At 45.9% G+C, this 25,812-nt stretch overlaps 1 protein-coding gene across 8 annotated transcripts; it reads right to left on the bottom strand.

Moving 5' to 3' along the window:
- Positions 1–221: 221 nt before the first annotated feature.
- PEX5 (peroxisomal biogenesis factor 5) lies at positions 222–21,577 on the bottom strand. Of its 8 annotated transcripts, none has more exons than XM_030321590.1 (16): positions 21,435–21,577; positions 20,633–20,865; positions 20,256–20,291; positions 19,861–19,993; positions 19,516–19,647; positions 12,594–12,699; positions 11,383–11,473; positions 10,874–10,984; positions 10,535–10,627; positions 10,075–10,170; positions 4,789–4,932; positions 4,518–4,588; positions 3,912–4,124; positions 3,166–3,331; positions 2,680–2,837; positions 222–2,501 (listed from the first exon to the last, which is right to left on the bottom strand). In XM_030321590.1, exons 2-16 carry the CDS (start codon positions 20,777–20,779, stop codon positions 2,300–2,302), a joined length of 1,899 nt encoding a protein of 632 aa, XP_030177450.1. In that variant the 5' UTR covers positions 20,780–20,865; positions 21,435–21,577; the 3' UTR covers positions 222–2,299. The 8 variants fall into 8 exon arrangements, with proteins under 8 accessions (XP_030177450.1, XP_030177449.1, XP_030177453.1 ...); XM_030321589.1 differs by lacking the exon at positions 21,435–21,577 and adding an exon at positions 21,143–21,236 and having other exon boundaries at positions 223–2,501; positions 10,075–10,194; XM_030321587.1 differs by having other exon boundaries at positions 224–2,501; positions 10,075–10,194; positions 21,435–21,575.
- Between the last annotated feature and the right edge of the window lie 4,235 nt (positions 21,578–25,812).

The following is a 25,812-nucleotide window of genomic DNA, read 5'->3' as shown; positions in this document are numbered from 1 at the left end:
CTTGACCCTCAAGCCAGGTGGCTCTCCTTGTATCTATCTACACATTGTAGAAATTGTTGCCTCAACATGCCAGGCCCCAGTCAGGCCTGTGGCTTTGCACTGCCTGTCCTGCGGAGCCCAGGACACCGGGTGTCCTGAGGTCACCCAGGTGGTGACAACAAATGCCTCACCCTTCCCACCATGTTTTTTTTTTGGAGGTGGGGGGGGGGTGTTTCCTATGAAAGTATTACCCATCCATGCACTAAGAAAAATTGAAAATTACAAGTATGGCAAAGCAGGAGAAAAATCACTCACATCTTCACACTCTTAGCATACTGGGGTATTCCCTAGTCTCTTTTCAGGACATGTTTTTGAGATAACCTGTAAATAGTTTGCTAACCTCTTCTTTCTCATTATATTGTTAGCACTTATGGTCATTGGAAATTGTTCCATAAACAGAATTAGACAGCTAAATTATATTTCACCGTCTGGATAATTTACTGAACGCATTTTCTTTTAGACATTTTTTCCCCAACACTAACATGGCCATGGACATTTATCTCCACATATAAATATGTTGATCTTTAAAAACTTTTCCCCACGGATAGATACCCGTCTTTATATGGCCCTTGATACAGTTCCTAATAAAACCAGGGAGAGCCAGATGAAAACCTTTAGAAAGCGTAAGCGTTGAAAAAACTACCAAAATCCTCCCATGTAATTCACAATGAAAGTAACACCAATTATATCACACCCCGTGTTTCCCTTTATAGTATCATCATTAAGTATGAAAAATGCACGATTGTTAACCATCAGTCTCTCCTGCTGAACCGTAAGTTCCATGGACACAGGGACCTTGTACATCTTATTCATGGTACCAGGCATGTGTTAGGTGCTCAATATTACTGGATGGATGGATGGATGGGCAATCAATATACTAGTGAGAGTTTGAAAGGCAAAGAGAGAAGAAAACTGTTGAATGCCAATCCTCCAAACACCAACCCACCTCCCACACCCCAACTTCTCCCCTGGCAGCAGAACTCACACCCATGTCAGTTCCACTTATTCTTCATACAAATTTTATTCATACAGTTTTATTTTTAAATCATTTAGACATATTCATACAAAGAAAAATAAATTTCAGGATGGAACCTTGGGACCGTGGTAGTTTAAAAAAAATCTCTCTGATCATTAGCTACTGAAGACAAGGCAAGAGGCTTAGCAGTCATTTCTGGGGGTTAGTGGATTTCCCCACGCAGGGGGCAGCTGAGGACATTCCAAGCTGCTCCCTCACGTTCCCTCAATCTACACCTCGTGAAGGTAATATGCGGGAAGGGGATTTTTCAATGCTCTCCCCTAGAAACATTTAAAGAAGTTCAGCAAAAGGCTTACGGTAACACTGAACCGCCTCTCTGCTAGGAATCTGGCAAGACTGCAATCTCCGAGCCAACTTTCTAAAAGAGCTGGCTCAACTCCTACTCGCACGCCTTTCTAGGAGGGGGTCTTGCTGCCCTCACCACACCCTGCAGCCCACTTGCTCTGTCCTCCCACCAACGGCCCCAGAACAGAGCCCTTAATCTGATCCCATCTGGTCCCTTCTAGGTTCATTCCACAAACAAGCATCCTCCTACCCCACACACAAACACTCTCTGTACAGTTGACCCCAGCCACTCCCGGGGACCCCTCGATGATGACACCAGCCTTACTGCGTACGGCACCGCACCCAGGGCACCTGACTACAGTCGGGAGAGGTCCAGGCACAACCGAACTGTGGGCACCCCCATCAAAACTCACCTCTGCTGAGCCAAAGCAACACTTAAATCCAACAGGCCGACTCCTAACACCCCATCCCAGGTACAGTCATCACAGAGGTGCACGGTAGAAGAACCTGCCACCCACAACTGCCCAAGAAAGCTGCACTATCACCAGTTCCCAGTAAAAGGGGGGGGGGAAAGGACGGACATTACAAATGTGGTAGACCCTATCAGAAATGGCAGCTGATGACAACAGTTACCCTAGATCTTTGGGTCCTACCCAAAAAAGCAGCACCAAGAAAGGGCATGATGAGCAGAGAGATCTGTAGCTGGGGTGTACAGCCCCTGAATTACCAAGGACTCAGAGTCGACACAGCTCATTTTCCTACAGTTACGTAGGAAGGACACAGACTACCCCCCACCCCCTACATTGAGGCAGCTCCTGAGAGGCCGTACCGCTTGTGGTCATCAGCCCACCCCCTTGGTAGGCCCATTTGGGGAGAGGGAGTCACATCCAGAGCAGGGACCCCTCCAAGCAGACACTCACAGGGCAGCCCATCCCACTGTCACTGGGGCAGGCCAAACATAGTTAGGAGCGTGGGCAGATCCCGGGCATCAGCTGCCCCGTAGGCATCACTCTGGCCTAACATAGACAATGCCAAACGTAGGGTGCTCCAGATATTCTCTGACATGGCACCCCCTTCTCCCCGAGGGCCCCGGCTTTTCCTCTGCATGTTCAGGGCCTCCAAAAAGTGCTCCACAGCCTCCCTGTAAGGGAAGAAAAGTGAGAGATGGTGAGCAGAACATCACTGGAAGGAGACAGGTCAGCCGGCCTGGGGAGAAGGCTGGGGCTAGTCAGTCAAATACAGGATCAAAGAATGAGGAGCCGGGGTCAAAGGCGGGGGGGAAGGAATTCGCCCATTAATTACTCAAGAGCTGCTCTCACCGGTGAGCTCCAAGGTTGATGCAGCTGATGCCCAGGTTATAGCGGGACCGTATATAGCCAGGCTGTAGCTCAAGGGCCCGACGGTAGGCAGCTACTGCTTCTTCACTCTGGTTTCCGTTGGCCAGGGTGGCCCCTAGCTTATTCCACAGCAAATAGTCCTGGGATAGGAATGGAGAAGGGTTAGAAACAAGAGCCAGGCGCTCCAATTCTGCCCGTCCCTCCCCCTGGTTCACCATTCTGTTTAGCTAATACAGGTTCCTTCTGTTCCTCTGTCCTCCACTGTTCCCCGTGTGCCACAGTGCAACCGCTCTCATCTCATGCAGACTCCCCGACGTCCACATGACCCTGTACTCCCAGCCTCCTTTTCCCAATTCTCCCATGGCAACCAGTCTCCGGAACGAAATCTCCCATGACTCCGAAGTTCCCAACAAATGATTCTTCAGTAAGACACAGTCATGTTCTATTTCTATTCCTCCCGAGGCTCACATTGGGACGGACGCTGAGGGCAGCTGTGAAACAGTCCACTGCCTTGTCATACTCCCCGCTCAGGTTGAAGAGGACTCCCAAGCCACACTGCACATCAGGGTCAATGGATGTAGGGTCCAGGCGCACAGCAGCCAGGAAGAGCTCCTTCACTTCAAGAAATAGGGAGCTGGATAAGTAGGGGGGAAGAAAAAAAAAAACAAAAACACAGACATAGGTGGATGGATGTGTCTATATTCCCACCCTCCCAAAATATTTCCTTAGTCACTCACACCCTTGAGATTCAGCAGTCTATCAGTCATCCTCCGACCCCCAAACTCCACTTTAGAAACCTGTTCTTCTGTTTCATCCCGGCACTGCACCATGGAGTGCGGACCTCCTTCAAGTGGATCCTGGGTTTCCCATCCCACTCTTTTTTGTGTGTCATTTTTTTTTAATGTTTATTCATTTTTTGAGAGACAGAGACAGAGCATGGAAAGGGGAGGGGCAGAGAGAGGAGACACGGAACCCGAAGCAGGCTCCAGGATCCGAGCTGTCAGCACAGAGCCCGGAGTGGGGCTCGACCCACAAACTGCGAGATCGTGGCCTGAGCCGAAGTCGGACGCTTCACTGACTGAGCCACCCAGGCACCGCCTGCATCCCACTCTCAAACCACTGAGTCTAAGTCCATCCCAGCTTCCCAAATCAAGATCCTCCCTCTCCTGGGACTCCCGTTACCATCTGTCCTCCCAAGAATCCCTCACACTCACTCCGACAACAGGGATCCCAGGATGCGCTTGCTGGGGCCCTGTCCCGCCCCACCAGCCCCTTCTTCGCCGCGCACGACCAGGTGGGCATAGGCCGGCGTGTAGCGCAGCCAGTCTCGCAGGGTTTCGCAGGCCTGTCGCTGCAAGGACTCGTTGGTGAAGCTCACAGCCAGCGCCATCAGTGCCGTCCGGTTATCTGGCTTTAGCTCCAGACACCTGTTTGGACAGAGGTGGGCAGAGCTGGCACCTGCAGGACACTGGAATACGGTCACGGAATGCAGAGTCGTGACAGCCTCACCTGCCAGCTCCCTCAGATTACGAGGCAAGGGACTCCTCCACACTCGAGTTACTAACAAAATTACAGATATGAGAAGGCGGGATGTTTTAGCAGCCAAGGAACCAGTAAGGGTCCCACATATACAATTAACGGCTCGTGAGGAAACGTAACCAGGTGTCTCCAATTCCCTCCAAACCTTAAGAGTTTCGCCACAAGAACACACTCTTGCTAGTGACCGGAAAGAAGACAAGGATCTGGGGCTGGGACGCTAGCGTTCTAAAGGCTATTTGGAGGGCCTCGGAAGCACCTCACCCCACCTTTCACGCACTCACCTCCGCAGCGCACTGATGGCTAACAGTTCTTGTTCATTCTCTGCCTGGGTGGTACCCAGATACTGCCAAGCCTAGAAAGAAGGTGCCAGATCCCATTACTCGTGTATTCACCTCGCCACCCTCCTTTCCTCTGGCTTCCCCCTCTCCACCCTTACCCCCCCGACCTCAGGCCACCACCCAGGCCCGCATCCATCTGCACTGCTCTGTGGGGCTTCCCGCAAAACTGAAGGAAGCCGTGTCTCATGGGAAGGCAGACCAGTGAGTCACTCACTTCCGTGTGCTTGGGATCCTGCTGCACAGCTGCCTCAAAAAGCAGCACCGCGTTTGGCAGGTCCCCCTCCTGAAGCCGCCGGAGGCCTTCCTCAAAAGGCTGGGGGTGGTCACGCAGGGGGTTCTCCTCCTCAAACTGGTACCCCTACAGGGAAAGGAAGCCAAGTGAAAACCTCTGGGACAGAGCCGTCGCAGGCAAAGCAGAAGAAATGGGAGAGGACAACCCACACAGAGGTGGAGAAGTTGAAGGCCTCCAAAAAGTATCCGAATTAAATGCCAACAAATTTTCCAAATTATAAAGGGGATCATCGAGGACTACAGTCAAATCATTCGGTATCGTGCTCATGCTGCTGTCTCCTGTTCACAATAACTGAAAAGCAAAGGTCTACAAACTGGGATCCATGCTGGGAGTAAGCTTATTTTAGGAAGTCTTTAAAGGCCTGTATTTCTACATCCTTGACTCTCACTACTGGACAGAACACATTTCTTACAAGATCCGCTTATAGGAATGAGATAAGCTCTCCTTAGCTATTCAAAGGGCATTTCTTGGGGCACCTGGGTGGCTCACTAGGTTGGGCTTCTGACTTTGGCTCGGGTCACGATCTCGCATTTGTGGGTTCGGGCCCTGCATAGGGCTCTGTGCTGACAGCTCAGAGACTGGAGCCTGTTTCAGATTCTGTGTCTCCTTCTCTCTCTTCTCCTCCCCCACTCACATTCTGTCTGTCTCTCTCTAAGAATAAACATTAAAATATTTTAAAAAACAAAGGGCATTTCTTGTTTTCCTGCAGCAATGTGATAACATACAACGGAAATGCAATTTGGAGTCAGAGGTCCTGCCACTCAAATCCCACTCTTGCCTAGCTCAGAGAATCACTGTGTGCACTGCCTGGATAACATGTGTTCAAGCACCTGGAAAACTTTAGTTGTTCCCTAATTTCATTCTTGAAAATTACTAACATTAATCTGTATCTCATAGTAAATGAAACCTAGATCCCAAAATCCTGACGGCAAAAAATGCTTCAGAAAAACACCGTTCTCTTCTGGCTGAGGATTTCTCATTTCAGGGAAGGATTATGATGCTATGTGCAAAGCTTTGTCTACTGGTATTTGATGTTAGGCAAAGAGGTAATAAGGTAAAAGGGAAGTTTCTAGTAAGCCGCATGACTTGGGACAAGCAAATAAAATGTTCCTCTTTGGGGAGTAAATAGTTACCATCACAAAACAATATACCAGAATGAAAAGATGCAAAATACCAGGCAGAGCCCTTCTAAATGTAGCTAAGGACAAATAAGAATGAAACCGTCTACAATAAAGACGTGAGTGAGGCCCTTTTTCACTATTACTACGGAACTGCTAAAGAACTGGAAACACCTAAATTTTACCAGCCAAGTTCTAAACCATCGTAAGTCATCAGATGAAAATTACTTGTGACAGACAAAACTTAAATAATTACAGTGGAAGTCTAAGAAGCAAGATATATTACAGGAGATGGATTAGGAATAAATGTATTAAAAGCATATTCATGTTGAGAATAAGTAGTGCTCCTGGGATGTCTCTGTACAATATGAAAACTCTGAAAGTAGAAAATGACCTTCGACCGGGGATCAGCAAACCTTTCTCATCAGGGCCAGATAACAAGTAATCTGTCACTAGTCAACTCCACCTTTGGAGAGAGAAAGGAGCCACAAATATGTAAAACACATAAGCATGACTGTGTTCCAATAAAACTTTATTTATGGACACTGCAATTTGAATCGTATATAATTTGCACAGGTCACAAAATATTTCTTTTCATTTTTTTCAACTTTTTAAGAATGTTAAAACCACTATCAGCTCATAGGCCAGGCAAAAACAGTTAGCAGGCCAGATTTACCTGTGGGCCATAGTTTGCTAACCCCCATCCTAGACATAAATCCCTCCACAACCAACTTCAACTATCGTCTATCATCGATCTATGTTTTAAGCCACCCTGTAGGAAACAGAGATCATTGTCATCTATAACATAATTTCCTAATGAAATCAATTCCTGCCTCTCAGAACTACAGAGTTCTGAGATTATTAATTACAGAGTTCTGAAATTATTAATAATCAAGTGAGATTATTCACCTAAGCCTTATTATCAAAAAGCATAAAATACTATTCATAAAATAGGCATTATCCTCAAAAGACAATGTAACAAATCAATGCCATCAGGAGGTTCTCCAAATACACTCTTGTCCATGCTATCTATCCTCCTTGCCATTTTATCAACTGCTGATCAAAGAGGAATTTTTCAAAATTAGAACATTTGCATAAATGGAAAAAAGAATATGCGGGAGGAAGCTTCAAACCAAAAGAATGCAGCATGAGCTTATGATCGCTGTCGCAACCTACAAAGTCTAAGCCGAGCCAATCAGTCTGATCCACTGTCTGGTCTATTCCAAAATCTCACAGGATCATGCAGCAGAAATAGGATACTATTAACAGTCTAGCCCATCAGAGAAACTTCTTTATGCTAAAGGGATACAATATGTGCTTGAGCTACAGATGTTGTCTTGAAAATTTAAGGACCATCCAGTAAAAAAAATAGTATATTCAGACACCCATGAATTTATATGACAATCAGGATCAGATCCACATTTAAAAACAAAAAATGCACTATTGACATATAATTCAATAATAGTTAGCATAGGGGCGCCTAGGTGGCTCAGTCAGTTGAGTGTCCAACTCTTGATTTCAGCTCAGATTACGATCCCAGTGTTGTGGGATTGAGCCCTGCATCAGGCTCTGAACTGAGCATAGAGGCTGCTCGGGATTCTCTCTCTCCCTCTCTCTCTGCCCCTCACCCCCTCTTAAAAAAAAAAAAAAAAAAAGCATTCAAGAAAATTTTATTCCACCTAGCATGTCCTTAACATGAGAGCAAAAAATGCTAAGAAATGCTACTCATACAAAATCAATGATATATCTATATTTATTAAAAGCATGGAAATTTTCATCTAAAATATACAATTTGCCACTTGTAAGATGATGGAACTCTGCAACTTATCAAATTGCTTATACAAATTAATAAATGTATTATGTGCAGGTACTTCCTTCAGTTCTTCCTCCTCAGAATTCCACAGAAGAAACTCTTATTGTGGCAAAACATAGGGCAGGGTCCAAGAAGTAAGCTCTCTTCCCTATAAGAGGATAGCTCTTAAAAACTAAGACTGAGGGGCGCCTGGGTGGCGCAGTCGGTTAAGCGTCCGACTTCAGCCAGGTCACGATCTCGCGGTCCGTGAGTTCGAGCCCCGCGTCGGGCTCTGGGCTGATGGCTCAGAGCCTGGAGCCTGTTTCCGATTCTGTGTCTCCCTCTCTCTCTGCCCCTCCCCCGTTCATGCTCTGTCTCTCTCTGTCCCAAAAATAAATAAATGTTGAAAAAAAAAAAATTAAAAAAAAAAAACTAAGACTGAAATAAACAGTAAACAAAATCCCATTTTTCCCAGTACTAAGTTTTTCATTGGCTTTCAAAAGCTAGCCTTTTCTTTTTTTCTTTTCCTATGTGAGAGAGCAAGAGTGCACGAGCAGGGGAGAGGGGCAGAGTGAGAGAAAGAAAAAGTCTTAAGCAGGCTCCACGTGGAGACCGACTCAGGACTCGATCCCACGACCCTGGGATGATGACTTCAACTGAAATCAAGAGCCAGACACTCAACCGACTGACCCACCCAGGCGCCCCAAATGCTAGCCTTTTTATAGTTATCTTGAACCTTACTCTTTCCTACCTTTGCATAGCTCCCCTATGTCAAGATCTACCTCAGACATCCTGCTTTACATCTCAGGCCCTGGTTCTAGCCCCAGAATCCTTTCCCAACCAGATCTGAGCTGAGAAGAGGTATTGCTACTCTCCTCCCCAGTTCCTGTCTCGTCTCTTCCAAAACCAAACAGTTCTCTCCCTTCCCCCTCATGCTTCAGCTCAGCAGCTCAATTCTTTTTTTAATTTATTATTTATTTTGAGAGAGAGAGAGAGAGAGAGAGAGAGAGAGAGAATCCCAAGCAGGTTCCATGCTGTCAGCGCAGAGCCCCAAGCAGGGCTTAAATTCACAAACCATGAGATGACTTGAGCCAAAATCAAAAGTCGGACGCTTAACTGACTGAGCCACAGGCGCCCCCTCAGCAGTTCAGTTATTACCCACATCCCTAAATACCTCACAGTCCCAAAGCAGATTTTTTTCCACAGTGATACCTCTAAACAGCATAAGCTTCTTGGTCTAAAGTATATGCTATATGCAAAACTAGATCAACTTTCACCAATGACTGCTGGAATATTTTCCTAACATTTAAGTTATTTAATATAATTCTTTGAAAACACCTAAATTGGCACAGGTGGTCAGTACCTACAGGAACAGATCCAAATTTAAAATGAATTTGTGGGGCGCCTGGGTGGCGCAGTCGGTTAAGCGTCCGACTTCAGCCAGGTCACGATCTCGCGGTCCGTGAGTTCGAGCCCCGCGTCGGGCTCTGGGCTGATGGCTCAGAGCCTGGAGCCTGTTTCCGATTCTGTGTCTCCCTCTCTCTCTGCCCCTCCCCCGTTCATGCTCTGTCTCTCTCTGTCCCAAAAATAAATAAACGTTGGAAAAAAAAATAAATAAATTAAAAAAAAATAAAATAAAATGAATTTGTGAGTTAAAAAAAGTAAACAGAGGGGCGCCTGGGTGGCTTATTCGGTTAAGCATCTGACTTCGGCTCGGTCATGATCTCGCGGTTTGTGGGTTCGAGCCCCGCATTGGGCTCTGTGCTGACAGCTCGGAGCCTGAAGCCTGCTTCAAATTCTGTGTCTACCTCTCTCTGTGCCCCTGTCTGCCACCACCCCCCCCCCGCCCACCAGCAGTCACGCTGTCTCTCTCTCTCAAAAATAAACATAAAAAAAAAAAAAGTAAATAGATATGAAGGTGGGAAGACAGATAATCTACCAATTACCACTCTCTACCAAAGGGGTATCTATCTCCTTAAAAATGTTCTCAATCAACCTCCAAAGCAGAGCTCTTTCATCTAGGTTCTGAATGCATCATGGGCAAATCTCTATTATAGGTACTATGTCACTGTATTACCATTATTTGACAAGGATGGTCTATTATTATTAATCCTTATACCCTAAGAATAAAGCATACCTTCAAACACTGGAGAGGAGCAGGGCAACGGAATGATTCAGACCTCCCTTCGTGGTAAGGGGTTCAAGGTAGTAATTACTTGAAAGTAGGTACCCTCCAAATTCAAGATTAAAGGAGGCACAAAACAAGGAAACCCTGCAATCCGAAAACCAAGTTCTTACCTTATCATAGGAAGCAGACGTGAGATCATCATAGTCAGAAAGCCAGGGATGAGCCTCTGCGTCCCGTTTCGCCATCTCCTCCAACTCTGCCTGCAACTTGTCCCAGAAATCGACATCGGACTGTAAGGAAGGGAAGGCAGATAGAAAAAGGAGATCCATCATGACCACCCCACCTGACGCTCAGCGCCGCTAGGATAGATTCCGTAAGGCAGTAGTTCTTAAATGTCAATGCATTTAAGATCTCCTGAAGAGCTTTTTTAAGTGAAGATTCCTAGATCCTACGCTCAGATCCTGATTCTGCAGTGTGAGCTGATGCCCTACCCCAAGCATTCTGACACAGAGGGCCCAGGAACACTAGGACATACAACATTCGTGGTACGTTTTTTGCTGTTAAAACACCCACTCTCTCCAAAGGAGTGTTTTCTCTTGAGGTGTCTGCTCCTGTGCTACCTGCTCTCACCTCTATAGCTGACTTGGCTCGTTCAAACTCCATATCGAGGGCAGCTGTGTTTACTGGTCTTGTGAACTGGTCAACCCAGGCATCTGATGTACCCTGTGACAAAGAAGGATGGTCAGACCACCACCAACTTTCTACTGACTAAATACCCACTAAACACCGGCAACCTGCACACTTCTGAGAACATTCTCAGGATCTCTTTCCCACCCACTCAGGACCTCGATGCTACCAAGACAAGCTGGCAATAAAATCCCTTCCCCGTCTAGGACCACTGAACACTGAACCCAAGGCCTGGGGCACCAGCCGGCTCTCAAGTGGGACTGGGAAGTGACAATGTCCTACCTGCTGCTGTATAAACTCTGCTGCCCACTGTTCTGCCTGAGCTCGGCCCGACCCTGCACCGGACTCCAGGGACACCTGCCCCTCGCCAATCTGCCGCACGAATTTCAGGAACTGGGGCACAGAGACACACATAGGCCACTTGGGAGAGGACTTCCAGGTGTGCACTCTCAACCATGCCCAAGAGAAGCCTGCACTCACCCTCCCCCTGACCATCTCTAGCTGCAGGCAAGATTTGCTAAAAGACCCTGAAAAATGTAGAGAACAAAAAGAAAGGAATTTCTGGCTTTAAAGATTTGAGAAGACACAGAAAAGCAACAGGGTGAGTATGCAAGGAAGTGAGGGAAAGAATGCTGAAAGTAAGAGGCAGGATGCGAAGTCTCTATTCTCAAGACAGGAAGGCATGGACCCGGGATCTTATTTCCTTCTCTTTAAACTGGGCTATGAAAAGCTAGACTCTTGGCTTTGATGGCCAGCTCCGCTGGGCAAAATAGCAGTGGGATGTGGCTCACCTCAGAGTTAGCCAACTTGGGGTCATCCACCTTGGCCACAAAATCACTGGCTGTGTGCTGCAGATCCTCCTCGGGATGATATTCATCATACCTGGAACAGGTAAGGGCAAACGGGTTCCACACACTCGTCTGCCACCACCTTCCCCATGCTATTCCCCACCCCCCCCACCGGCATCACAGTTCTTATCAAGGAAAAGACACACATTCTTGTTGAGGTCCTACAAATTCCAATTTACATTAAAAAAGGACACTTTGTGGGGGGGGGGGTGCCTGGGTCAGTCCCTTAAGCATCTAACTCTTGGTTTCAGTTCAGGTCATAATCTCACAGTTTGTGGATTCGAGCCCCGCTTCAGGCTCTGCGTTGACAGTATGGAGCCTGCTTGCGATTCTCTGTCTCCCTCTCTCTCTGCCCCTCCCCCACTCACACTGTCTCTGTTCTCTCAAAATAAATAAATAAACAAAATTTTATAAAGAAAAAAAAAAGGACACGGGCGGAAGTGGCAAAGTATTAGCTACATTCTTTTACTTCTCCCATTCACAAACACACCTTTGCAGAGAGAAGGAATATAGTAGCAGCCTCCAAATTAAAGAGGCAATAGGGTACGTAAGGTAAAGTTACAAACTTCTGGTTACGACACTTAGGATTCTTGACTCACTCACACTCTGAGTAGGGGTAATAATACAGGTGAGAACCTTAACACTGAAAATGAGGGGAGGTGCTTAGGTGGCTCAGTCGGTTAAGTGTCCGGCTTCAGCTCATGTCATGATCTCATGGTTCCTGAGTTCAAGCTCCACTGATGGTGCAGAGCCTGCCTGGGATTCTCTCCCTCTCCCCTTCTCTGCCCCTCTCTCAAAATAAATAAACTTTAAAAAAAGGGCGGGGGGGGCTCCTGGGTGACTCAGTCAGTTAAGCATCCAACTTCAGCTCAGGTCGTGATCCCACAGTCTGTGAGTTTGAGGCCCACACCAGGATCTCTACTGGCAGCACAGGGCTCACTTCAGATCCTCTGTGCCCCCCGTCTCTCTTCCCCTCCCCCTCTGGCATGCTGTCTGTCTCTCTCAAAATAAATAAACTTAAGAAAGAAAAGAAAAGAAAATGAGGGGACTGCAAATCAGTTTGAGAATGCAGATGTAGGAGGTGAGGGAGGCTGAGAAAACTACCCAATGCTCCTTTCACAGGGATCCATCCAGAAAGAAGTAGCTGGACTCACCAGCGATCGGTGGCAGCTGTTCCCTCAGGCTCTCCCAGCCACAACTTCTCCTCGGACTGTTCCAGATATTCCTCAGCCCAGCGGGCTGGGGACACAGACAAAGGATCTGCAAGGAACGGAGTTGGAGAAATCACACTGGGCTCAGTGAGGGTCAGGGAAAAGGAGAGTACCACGCATATTCAACTGACCCTCTTAACCAAGCCAAAGCAGGTAAGACCCTACTGAATTCCTCAGAAAGTCCTGCTCAAAAGAAAACACTACTAAACTCTCAATATCCAACCCACTCCCAAGGGGCCTGGGGCCAAAGTTTACTGGATTGGAAACAGGAAAACAAATGAGGAGACTCAGGAAAGGAGTCCAAACCCTTTTGGTTGAAGTGCCAGAGGCCTCAGTAAGAAATAGCAGGCACTTGGGGCCTCCACCTTCCTCAAAGGCACTGCAAGAAACTGGTAAGGAGCTAAAGGAGAGCGGAAGACCTCTGGTCTGGTCTCCATCGACAGAGTTCACGCTTTCCCAATAAAACGAGCCTCGTATTTCATTGTAATAAAGCTACCAGGAGAACCTGAGAAGCAGAATGCTGGGCTAGAATTAAAAAATACCTAGGGCCACTCTTCCCACTGGATGTTGGTTTCATTTTTTTAGTTGAGATGCAACATGCAAACATGAACGTACACAAAGTGTACCAAGCATAAACATACTGCTTCATTAACTCCACACGTGAATACACGCAAATCACCACCAGCCACATCAAGACACAGAACGTTTCAGACCTCCCACAGGCTCCGTCAGGCCCTCCCTCCCCCAAGAAGAAACATTATTCTGACTTGTCACTTTTGATTCGTTTGTTTGTTTTTTGGTTTATTTATTTTGAGAAAGAGTGAGAGAGCAGCAGGGAAGGGGCAGAGAGAGGGAGAGAGAGAATCCCATGCGAGGGATTCAATGCAGGGCTCGAACCCATGATCCATGAGATCATAATGATCTGAGCCTAAATCAAGAGTCAGATGCTTAGCTGACTGAGTCACCCTGGTGCCCCTCACTTTTGATTCATTTTAGGGCTATGTTTTTTAAGTGTAATTCTAGGAACTGTCTTAAAAGCTCTAGTGACAAAGGGCACTGCCACAACATCATAGTAAAGACTAGCAAGGTACAGATTGAACGAGGACACTGAACCCTTTCTCAACCTCCAGGACTTTGTCCTTTACTATTTTAGGGCCAGGGGGAAAATGAAAAAAACAAGAAAACAAAAAGCACTAAGACATTATTCAAAGGGGCCCTAAAGAAATACAAATCAAAACCACACTCAGGTATCACCTCACGCCAGTCAGAGTGGCCAAAATGAACAAATCAGGAGACTATAGATGCTGGAGAGGATGTGGAGAAACGGGAACCCTCTTGCACTGTTGGTGGGAATGCAAATTGGTGCAGCCGCTCTGGAAAGCAGTGTGGAGGTTCCTCAGAAAATTAAAAATAGACCTACCCTATGACCCAGCAATAGCACTGCTAGGAATTTATCCAAGGGATACAGGAGTACTGATGCATAGGGGCACTTGTACCCCAATGTTCATAGCAGCACTCTCAACAATAGCCAAATTATGGAAAGAGCCTAAATGTCCATCAACTGATGAATGGATAAAGAAATTGTGGTATATATACACAATGGAATACTACGTGGCAATGAGAAAAAATGAAATATGGCCTTTTGTAGCAACGTGAATGGAACTGGAGAGTGTAATGCTAAGTGAAATAAGCCATACAGAGAAAGACAGATACCATATGGTTTCACTCCTATGTGGATCCTGAGAAACTTAACAGGAACCCATGGGGGGAGGGAAAGGAAAAAAAAAAAAAAAAAGAGGTTAGAGTGGGAGAGAGCCAAAGCATAAGAGACTGTTAAAAACTGAGAACAAACTGGGGGTTGATGGGGGGGTGGGAGGGAGGGGAGGGTGGGTGATGGGTATTGAGGAGGGCACCTTTTGGGATGAGCACTGGGTGTTGTATGGAAACCAATTTGTCAATAAATTTCATATATATAAAAAAAAATCACCATAAAAAAATAAAATAAAAGGTTAAAATAAAAAAAAAAAAAAAAAAAACAAACAAACAACAACAACAAAGGGGCCCTAAAGAGGGGTACCTGGGTGGCTCAGTCAGTTGAATGTCCGACAGCAGCTCAGGTCGTGATCTCATAGTTCATGAGTTCAAGCCCTGCATCGGGCTCTCTGCTGTCAGCCTATCTGCATACAGCCGGCTTCAGAAGCTCTGTCCCTCTCTCTCTGCCCCTCCCCTGCTTGCACTCTCTCAAAAATAAATATTTAAAAAAAACAACAACAACAAAGGGGCCCTAAAGAATGAGTCAACACAGACAAGACACCAGCCAGCAGTGTGCTTTCCTTCTGCCCTGCATCCACACTTCTCCACCATCAGTACTGAAATGGTCATGCTATCTTTGTCCCCAGTTTGGAGATCTGTCATTGCTTTCAACACAGAAGGCAGATGTATCCCTTTGGTATTAAATGTCTACTCCATTTAACTGAGACTTTGCCTGAACAATTTCAACAAAGTAAGCTCAACATGTGGGAAAGTAATGTCAAAATGTGGAGGAGAAAAAAAGGGGGGATACAGACTCTCAAAATACACATAACTATAAATATCACTAATATAATAAATTAAGATACGGTTGACATTTTTTTTTTTTGTCCTTAATTTCAAAGACTCTCAACATTTTTATCCAGATTCCCTCACTAGTTATTATGGGCAATAGACTGCTGGCCCAAAAGTGGAGACCTAAGAAGGAGACACATAATACTAAAGTAGACTTTACAGTGCCTTCTGATCCCTTCGTCCCATTCTGTTGAAAATTAACCACCGCTCCTCTTACTCTCCAGCCACTCCTCACTCTCAACTAGAGTGTTTTCCAGAAGCATACTCTGGCCACAAATGCTCCTCAAATTAGAGAGAACGCTGTCTTTTGTGAAATGCTCCTTTCAAGGACAAGAAGCAACGGAAAAAATATAAAGCATCTGGACTTTAAGAGACATGAGGCAGATTAGAAAAAAAATCCCAGGATGAGAAAAGTCATCCTCAAATAGCTGTAATTTGGTATTTGGCCATATTTAGCCATCAGACTCAGAATTTTCTGGCATTGTGAACCTGCTCCAACAGAGTCAAAATAAAAGAACCAGAAGAATTCTGTTTGGCCTTCACACTATTTTTTGAGAAATTCTTACAGAAAATCAGATCTATTTGGATACTCGAGATTGGAGCAATTAAGGCCTGCAGAGGAGAAGGGACTGTCCTAGCTTACGTAAATCAGTAGAGTCAGAACCCACAACCTTGACACCAAATATCCAATTCAGAATGTTCACCTTACTTACTTTCTCGTTGTGTGTTCCTTCCACCTAGGCGCATCCAGCCCAAGCTCAAAAGTCAAAAATTCAGAACTTCCCACCCTCATCCATAAACATTCCTGAGTTTGCTAAATAGCCCAGTGGTAAAGAATGTAGGTTCTACTTTGTCCATAAAAGCCCAGAAAGACTGAGTTCTTACCCTGGTTCTATAATTACGCTTGTCTATTTTATTGGATAAATTATTAAATCTTTCAATGCCTCAGTTTTATCACCTGTTAAATAAATTTTTATGTTTCTCCCTAAAAAAAAAAAAAAAAGAATGTAGGTTCTAGAGTCAGCCTCCAGGCACTCAAATCCCAACACCACCTCTTATTCACTGTGCAAGTTACTTAACCCTTAAGTTTCCATTTCCTTATCTGTAAACAGATATAAATAGATCTATGAATAGAGATAAGAACAGCTACCTCATAGGGATGGTTGTAAAGACCAAACGAGATAAGGCATGCGTAAGGCACAGGGTAACAAATGTTCTCTATTATTAACATCACTGTCTGTTCACATAGGGAGCAAACCCATAGGGAAAGCAGAAAACATCACCATGAGATCGTTACTCCTTTTATTCCACAGTCTGTTCCTCTGCCACAGGGGGAGATCTGTTGCCACTCATCGTCTGCCACTGCTGCTTGCCTACAGCGCAGGTCTCTCTCTCGTGATTACCATAGGAACCTCACACACCAGGTTAGCTGAGGCTGCCTGAATTCAAAACCCCTTAAAGACGTATTTCATCCCTGCAGCCAAGTCATAAGATGGGGAATTATTTGGCCCAGGAGATTTAGGGGCAGGGGTCAGGGGGTGGATTCCATCAAGAAATATGGCAGACTGAAAAATGAGCTTCATGTGGCAAATGGAATAATTCTGTAACTCGACTGTGATGGTAGTTACACAAACCTACACAAGTGATAAAACCGCATAAAACCATAAACACACACACACAAAGGCATGTCAAACCAGTGAGATTTAATACACTCTGTGGATTGTACCAATGGCAGTTTCCCGATTTTGATGTCGGACATAACAAACGGTCATGCAAAATATCACCACCAGGGAAAACAGAATGAAAGATACACAGAACCTTCTTCTACCTTTTTTGCAACTTCCAGTGAAACTATCAATTATTTTCAAATAGAACAAGACAAGACAATAAATGCACATCTAGGTTCTTTGTGAACTTGAGTCTGGAATCTTAACAATAGGGGTTTGAAAATAATAAGGATTTAAAGCATATAACCTTTCATCTTGAAGTCAACTTATCCATAAAGTAATAGGTAATCTATATCATCAATATAATATCAGCCACAAATGTTATGAGAATAATAAAAAATGAATGACCAGAAAATTAATTTCCTTTAGCTTTCTCCCAGATCTCAATTCATTTGTTCAATAAATACTGAAGGTCCACTACATACAAAGCAATAACTAATGCAATTGCACATTTTTATGAAGGCAGGCCCCAAACAGCTCAACTTCCCTTTCCGGCTCTCCCTATCCCTGCCTCCATGAAGCAGGCACAGTCCCAAAAGAACAGACAAAACAGAAGAGATCTCCCAAAGAGAACTTAATGAGACAAGTCCAACGTGTTTTTCTAAAGGTAATCATAACAGAAATCTCATCAATCTCAATGCTTACAGTAGCAATAATTTTTTTTCCTGAGTTATCAAAAATGACGCCCACACATTACAACAGAAGTCTCTCTACAATAAGACACAGCATTTAAGTCTACAGTTTGTATGAAAAACAGTGTTGGTCTGGGGGAGTGTCTTTGTTACAGCTCAGAGCTTCACTTGAGGAAATTCCACAAAGAAGATTCTCAATGATAGTGTAATGGCTCTAAGTATGGAGCCTAGAGTCAGAAAGATAGGAGTCTGAATGTCATCTCTGTTACTGAATGACTTTGGATAAAGTATTTAATCTTTCGAAATCTCAGTTTCTTTATCTACACAATAGGGAAGGAATACCTACCTTGTAAGTATAACTGTGAAGACCAAATGACTTTAAAATTATAAAGTGCAAAGCATGATTCAAGAAACAAAGAACATCTACTGTTCTACCTTAAACTCCAACTTCAGCGTTGGAGGAAAGGGAGTCATGTTAAAAGAGGCCAACAGCTTTTATTACAGATGAGTTTTAACTGTTAGATTTGGGGTTTTTTTCCTAAATACAGAAAGCCCTACTTTTAGAAGAATAAAAATGATGGAGGGAGAAAACAATTAGGTCCCTTTAGTGACCTCAGGAATATTTAAAAACGATGACAATGTGAATGCCCTGAGAGTCTATAATCTCTGTAACTTTGTCCATTCGTATCTCTTGTTATTCTTAATTTGTTAAACTGGAAAAAGGCTAACAAGTACTTCCCTTTGACAGCAAAGAAGAAGAGGAAAGCTGAAGAGAATGCCCTTCCCCCATGCCCCTATTAAGACAGGCCTGGGGGAGAGGAATCAATCCTGAGGGACGTAATGAGCATGGACCCTCTCAAAGAGCAAGAAACAGGCTGGGACCCTGAAGAGCTTAGGGTGCAGGCCCACCAGTAGAGCACCATGGTTAAGCCCACAGGGTCTGGAATCATTCAAACCCAGAGTCAAATCCCAACTCCACCACCTATAAAACTGAATCACCTTCGGCAAGTCCCTTAATCCCAAAGCTTTTGTTTTCTTATGTATATGCTAGGAATAAAAACAGTAGCTACCTCGGGAGTTCTCATGGGAATTAAATAGATAATGCATTCAGAGCACTTAATACAAAATCCAGAACATGATAAGTAAATATTAGCTATTAATTTTTATTATCATCATCAGGATATGGTCTTTGCCCTCTAAGACCCTGTACTTCAGGCCCTTGAACTCCCCAATCCCATTTTCCAAGGCCTCAACTCTTTTCAAGATGACTTAATGCCAGAATCCCACAGGCTGTGGTGAATATTTCTTCCTGGGCAATACTGCCATTCATCCAATCTGTGGATCCTCACCACCAAATTACAGTAATAAAGTTCCAGATAAGAAAGAAGTACCTGGGGCGCCTGGGTGGCTCAGTCGGTTAAGCGGCCGACTTCGGCTCAGGTCACGATCTCACACTCTGAGTTCGAGCCCCGCGTCGGGCTCTGTGCTGACAGCTCAGAGCCTGGAGCCTGTTTCAGATTCTGTGTCTCCCTCTCTCTCTGACCCTCCCCCGTTCATGCTCTGTCTCTCCTTGTCTCAAAAATAAATAAACATTAAAAAAAAAAAAAAAAAAAAAAGAAAGAAGTACCTAACCCCTCGTGTTCTCTCTCCCTGTCCTCTCTCCCATTCTCTTTAAATAGAGAGAGATACAGAGATGCAGAGATATAATCTCCAAAATCTCTTATCCAGTTCAAACCCAGTCCCCTGCTTCATATAAGTTTCAACAATTCCCTATTATCACCTGAGGTTCAGTGCCCTAGAGAAATGAGTCAAGAATCCAGAAAAGTCATAGAAGCTAAAATCGCTCTATATCCTAAGATGAACTGGGGAACCAAAGAGAACTTTGCCCCATGCAAGCCTCACCTGTGACTTCAGAGATGAATTCTTGGGACCAGTCAGTCTCATTATAATCCTGAGTTACATCCACAGCATCTCCAGCTGCAAGAAACTCCTGGGCCCAGTTCTCAGACAAGGCCAAGTCTGCCACACCAGGAGCTTAAAAGAAAGAGAGAGAACTAAGAAAAAAAAAGAAATACGTATCATTCTATCATGCCTAAGGAGCTCTCAGTGCACATGAAAACACTCTGTCCCTTTTGTCTCCTTCTGCATCTCAATTCCCCAACGCCAGCAGCATCCAAATATGGAACCCCCTTGGCCCTCTGTGCACGGAAAATGGTGAACTCCCCTCCCACCAGACTCTGGACCCACCTCTCTGGGGTGCCTGGCGGAAGTCTGACTGTTCAATCTCTTGCATCTCTGCCAGGAGATCATCCATCTTGAAAGTCTGAGGGGCGCGGGATACAAGTGGTGCATTCTGGTCCTGGAGAAATTCGGCCACCAACTGCCAGGAGAGACGTGATGAAATGAACTCAGCAGGAGATAACGCCCCATGAATGGGGGATGCTAAATACAAGGAAAGGGAAGCAAAGAAACTATAGATTTGCAAACACTCAAAAGAATACATTTTTAAAAGCAAGCAGGTGGAATAAGGCAAATCTCATTTGGTTAGGAAGGTCCACAGGTTGAAATATGGGTGAGCCAAGTTTAAAGTGAAAACGCAACGGGCAAAAGAAAAATGCAACGCAAGAGACTGGTATGTTTACCTCATCTTCCGAGGCTACTCCCAAAGGCTTAGAGACCTAAGACAGAAGAAAAGAAAGGGGAGGGGGGGGCAATATGGTACAGTGGTGAAGACCACACACAACTCAGTTAAACAGGGGTTAAAATTCCAGCTCCGGCATGTATAAATGACCTTGAGCAAGTCACAAAACTTCTCTGAGCCTCAGTTTCTTCATCTATAAAACGACGGCCTTCATCCGTCTGAAGATGCACAATGCTTAGCGCGGTGTTAAGTAAACACTCATTAAGTGGTAACTATCATTTGCGACACATCAGAGAGAGCAGTTATCCCCCAGTGTTCCTTTGCTCCCCCCCCCCCATCCCAGGCCACCGCTTGTGTTTCTACATCAAAAATACTCACCGCCTCAGAGGCGGGGGCTCCTGGGGGCCAAGGGCCAGGCCTCAACCCCTCCTGCCGAAGGGCCTTGTCCTGGGTGAAGTGCCCGGCCAGCTTCATGAGTGGGTTGGCACCCCCGCATTCGGCCTCCACCAGCTCCCGCATTGCCATGGTGACCGCCAGCTCACTGACGGGCAAGGGTTTGGAACTGAGGTCCGGCAGCCAGATCCTTCCCCAGCCCACAGCTCAGCATGTATCTGGGGGAAGCGGGCAGACGTCCGTTCCAGTTGGTTAGCCCCTGGCCACGCTCCACCCCTGTGCCTTTTGCTACGGTCCCCACCTCTGCCAGGAGGTCCGAGAGGGGGCCGGTGCCCTCCTGCCGCCCCCGCTCAAAGGCCACCGCTTTCAGTCTGGGCCTCTCCGGCCGCCTCCACGACTGCGGGGTCAGGCGGCGGGACCGGCCGGCAGCCACCCCCTACAGAAGGGCCTGGACCCCATGGGTCTGAGGGGGACAATTCCGCGATCGGGCTGTACCGGAGCACTGGCCGGGCAACCGAGAGTGGGAACGCCGCCGAGCGTAAGCCAGGTTCCCCACACCCCCTGTCGACAGGCGAGCTCCGAGGGGAGCCATTCCTTCCCCCGTAAGTCACCTGAGCCCCTCCCCCGCATTCGGCCGGTCCCTGCCCACCCCTCCCGCCCCCGGCCCACCCCTTTCCCCCGCCCCAGTCGCAGCTCCGGCCCCGCCTCCTGGCACCCGCGAGGATCTGGCCAGGGCCGAGGAAGACCGGGAACGTGTCCTCGCACCCCCTCGGGGCCCGGCGCTCACCGTCGCGCGCCGCGCCGCGCCGCGCCGCACGACCGGCCGGGGCACCTGGTGCGGGCAGAAGGGGGAGGGGAGGGGAGGGAAGGGAATGGGGAACCAGGGGCGGGGCTCGAGCTTAAAGGGGCCGTGGCGGTCGCGCAGCAGCCGCGGCCCGGCCAAAGCTGTTTGAAGGGGCGGGGCCTTAAGACTGCGACGCAGCGTGACGGGAGGGGCCGTGAATCTTAAAGGGGAAGAACGCCTTAAAGGGGAAGTCTCAGAGTGGAGACGCAGAACGTTCAAAAAGATCACCGGCGCTAGGACTTGTTTGATAGAAAGCTCAAAGAAGAGTGGAGCCAAGAGGGGCTTCCTGAGCTTTGGGGGAAAGCCAAGGGCGCATAATCCTGGACCCAGCTCCTCCTGACCCTTCCTTGACGGCACATTGTGACCCAAGGGGATTCCCTGCCCTTTCTGGGCCTCAGTTTCCTCTTCTAAAAAGGGGCTGACTAGTCTTTTGGTAAGAGAAAGTCCCTAACGCGGGAGTCGCGAGAGTCAAATCCGAGGCCTCCCTCAGCCTTCTAGGGATGCCCACTTCCAAATTGCCCCTACTGGGACATCGTCACAGTCTCCTTGGAGACAGAGGCCTGCCCCCCCCCCATCCCTCTGCCACCTCTGCGTAATGGGGAAAATAGCACTGGATGATGACAATTCCGGAGACTAAAATTGGGTCCAACGCATCCTGAGTCCTAAGCTGGTAACATACAACAAAGGTGCACAGTGAATCACTCCTCTCCCTTCCTTCTTCCCTCACCGCCGTCAAGGTCACCATGGTGGCCATATTCCCCACTGCTCCAGACTGAAAGGATAGACATGATGCAAGAAATGATTTTTAATCACAGAATAAGCCTCAGGCTCACCATCTGCCACAGAATTGGCTCTGGTGTCAAACTTCAAGTTCACTGGGAAATAAACCCTAATATCTCACCTGGCTCCAAGACCAAGAGAGTCCCGGTGCCATAAAGAAGGGCAGAAGGTGCTCAGAGCTGCTGGTAATTGAGCAAGGATGAGTTAGTACCAAAACACGGAAGCACCATCCCAGCCCGGGGTGCAGGAGAGGAGGCAGGTATACAGCAGGTGGCGCTCCGGACCAAGCTTGTTTCCTGGTGTCCCGCAGATTTCAAAGGCCGAGGCATAAGGGGACCAAAGGGGCTTGGCTCGGTAAAACTCATCCCTGGGAAAGTAAAGAGGCTGTTATGACACCTCAGAGGAACGGAATGGCAGGGCAGACCTGAAGATTGTGCAAAATTTCTCCTTTTCCTTACTTTTTCACCATCTTCCAGACCCCCACCCCCTTTTCCCTGGAGAACACATACCCCGTCCCTGCCTGTTCACTGCTCCCAGGCTGCCCTCCCGGGAGGAAGAAAGAGAGAGAGAGGGAGAGCGAGAGACAGAGCAAGCGTCAGAGGAGAGGGGAAAATGCCTAGTACCTAATAAACTAAACCATGCCAAGGAGGAAGGGGTGCTCTCTGTAAAGTGTAAAGGATCCCTGGAGAGGGCAATGTTTAACAGAAAGCATATGATATGGTAGAATTTTAGAAAATCAAGGCAACCGGAAAAGACTTCCAAGTACCATTCAAACCGTAGCGCACACATAACCACCTACTCTGCTAGGAGTTTAGTAACCGATTAGCAATAATTCATTATGTGCCCACCTGCTAGGAGAATGATAATAATGATAGTAACTGATGTTTATTTAATGCTTACTAAAACCCAGGCATTACACTAAACACTTCATGGGTATTAGTGCTTTTAATCTTCATAATACCCTCTATGAAATAGGAATCACCAACCAACCCCACTTTACAGATAACACTTACCCAAAATCACACAGCTAGGAAGTCAAAATTCAATCCAGACACAACTCCAAATACCTACCCATTATACAACACTGCCTCCCAGTCTTAGAGAAGCCTTGTTTATAAGCCCTGGAGAACTTTGTCTCCCAGGCCATAGAATTCTGCACAGAACCTGGCCCACAAGTTCAAGGGGGACTCTGGTGCTAAGAAAAGACTAATAAAGCTAGTTAGGTGTTCAACATTCAATTTATTGATGTTTTAGATTTAAAATCCCAGGTTCAACTTTAAATTATTATTCTATTCATAAAAGTAACACTTTTTTTAAAGAGACATTTTTTATTTTTTTTATTTTAGAGAGAGACCGTGTGAGCGGGGGAGAAGGGTAGAGGGAGAGAGAAAGAGAGAGAGGGAGAGAGAGACAGAGAGAGGGAGAGGGAGAGGGAGATTCTCAAGCAAGTTCCATACTCAGCACAGCGCCCGACACAGGGCTCGATCCCACAACCCTGGGATTGTGACCTGAGCCAAAATCAAAAGTTGGGCACTCAACTAACTGACTGAGCCACCCAGGCGCCCCAGTAATAATTTTTATAGAATAGAAATTTTACTTCATGCTTTAATTTTTAATTCTACATATTCTTTAATGTTTGATTAATTCAAATTGAACAGGTTAAAGCCCCCTTAATTTTAGATATAGACTATATTTACTGTGTGCCAGGCATTGTTCTAAGCATTTTTCAAATATCAATTTATTTAATCCTCACAATAATTTAATAATAGCAACTATAATTAATCCCCACTTTACAGATGAGGAAACTGAGGCACAGAGCGGTTAAATGATTGGCCCAAGTTTATACTAAATAGCAAAGCTATAATTTGAACCTACACCAGGATCATCAAACTTTATCTGTAAAGAGCCAAACAGTAAATATTTTTGTCTTTTCAGCTCATACAGTCTCTGTCACAACCACTCAGCTCTGCTCTCATAGCACATACCCAGCCAAAGATAATATACAAATGAATGAGCATGTTTATGTTCCAATAAAAAATTTTATGGACACTGAAATTCAAATTTTATATAATTTTCATATATCACAAAAGAATCCTTTCGATCTTTTTTTAACCATTTAAAAATGTCAAAACCATTCTTAGATTGCAGACTGTATAAAAACAGTCAGCAGGCCCTAGTTTGCTGACCTCTCTACATAATCTGGTTCCAGAGTCCATGTTCTGAAATGTTATGGTAGACTTTACCTTTTTAAAAATATAAATTAGATTTCCTTGAACATTTTTAACTACCTGGCATTTAATGTACATATATTTTTAGGCATTTTATTTTTTTTAATGCTTGTGTTTTTGAGAGAGAGAGGGACAGAGTATGAGCGCGGGGGGGGGGGGGGCGGGCAGAGAGAAAGGGAGACACAGAATCCAAAACAGGCTCCAGGCTCCAAGCTGTCAGCACAAAGCTTGACACGGGGCTCAAACTCACCAGTGCGTGAGATCATGACCTGAGCCAAAGTCAGGACCCCCCCAGCCGACTGAGCCACCCAGGGGCCCCTAAGCATTTTAAATGCCTAACAGGGCAAACAACCTTTTCAGGCAAAACTTTTCTAAACTTATTCAACCCTGTGCATCTAATACATTAAACTCATAAATATTTATCCAATTCTTTTAATCCTCCTAAAATCTCAAGTCCAAAATTTTACTTCCCAAATGGCAGGCTAACACATCAGATTCTCTTCAACATCAAATATTTTAATTCGTAAAGTCACTTACCTATACCTCTGGAAAACAAACTTACTGGCTCAGGTAGGTCAAGATTACTAGGCTAAATTTGGAATCACAGTAAAGGTCTTTAAAAGTCATATTTGAGACCAAGGCACAAACCTTAGGAGCTCCATATTCCCAAGACAGTGCTATCTGAATCACGAGTAAACACTCTCAACCCAATTTTAGAGATGAGTTCTGTCTGCTGTGTCATAGTCCCTAAGGCCATTTCCTTCAACTAATGCAGCATTCCAACTCACAGGTTACAGTTTTACCTGTTTTTTTGTTGTCTCCTTTAGGTGCAACTAATTTCTTTACTCGACTGAAGTTGAGTAAACAAATTATTGTAGAAGTGTTGAATTCTGTATTCCTTTTGGTTGGAAGAGGAGTTGGAAATGGGAACCACCTCCTCTGGTTCAATTCTTTGCTTTCTTAATGCTATAAGATGTAGTGCTATGCCACTGTCCACGCTCTGGAAGTTGCATATCAAGGTACAGTCTCTACACCTGTACATTTGGAAGGACTTGTTGGCTATGATTCGCCCATCCTCCCTTCCTCTCAGTAGCCATCGCTGGCAGAAATAACTCGGCAGAGAAAGAAAGCTGTATGTGTAGTGAGACACAGCAAATCCCAAAGCGGGGCCCATCTAAATATACCTGGATAAAAACCTCCGTTTCCTTCAAGTGTTCAGTATAGTGAGATCTAGATATAGCTGGGTGTATCCAGTGCTATCAACCTAGCTTTAGGTGCAAAGTACCCAACTCCATTTCCTGGCCACACAGCAG

The sequence above is a fragment of the Lynx canadensis genome, chromosome B4, assembly GCF_007474595.2.
Source record: "Lynx canadensis isolate LIC74 chromosome B4, mLynCan4.pri.v2, whole genome shotgun sequence".
Classification (NCBI taxonomy): domain Eukaryota; kingdom Metazoa; phylum Chordata; class Mammalia; order Carnivora; family Felidae; genus Lynx; species Lynx canadensis.
This window is presented reverse-complemented; position numbering and strand designations above follow the sequence as displayed.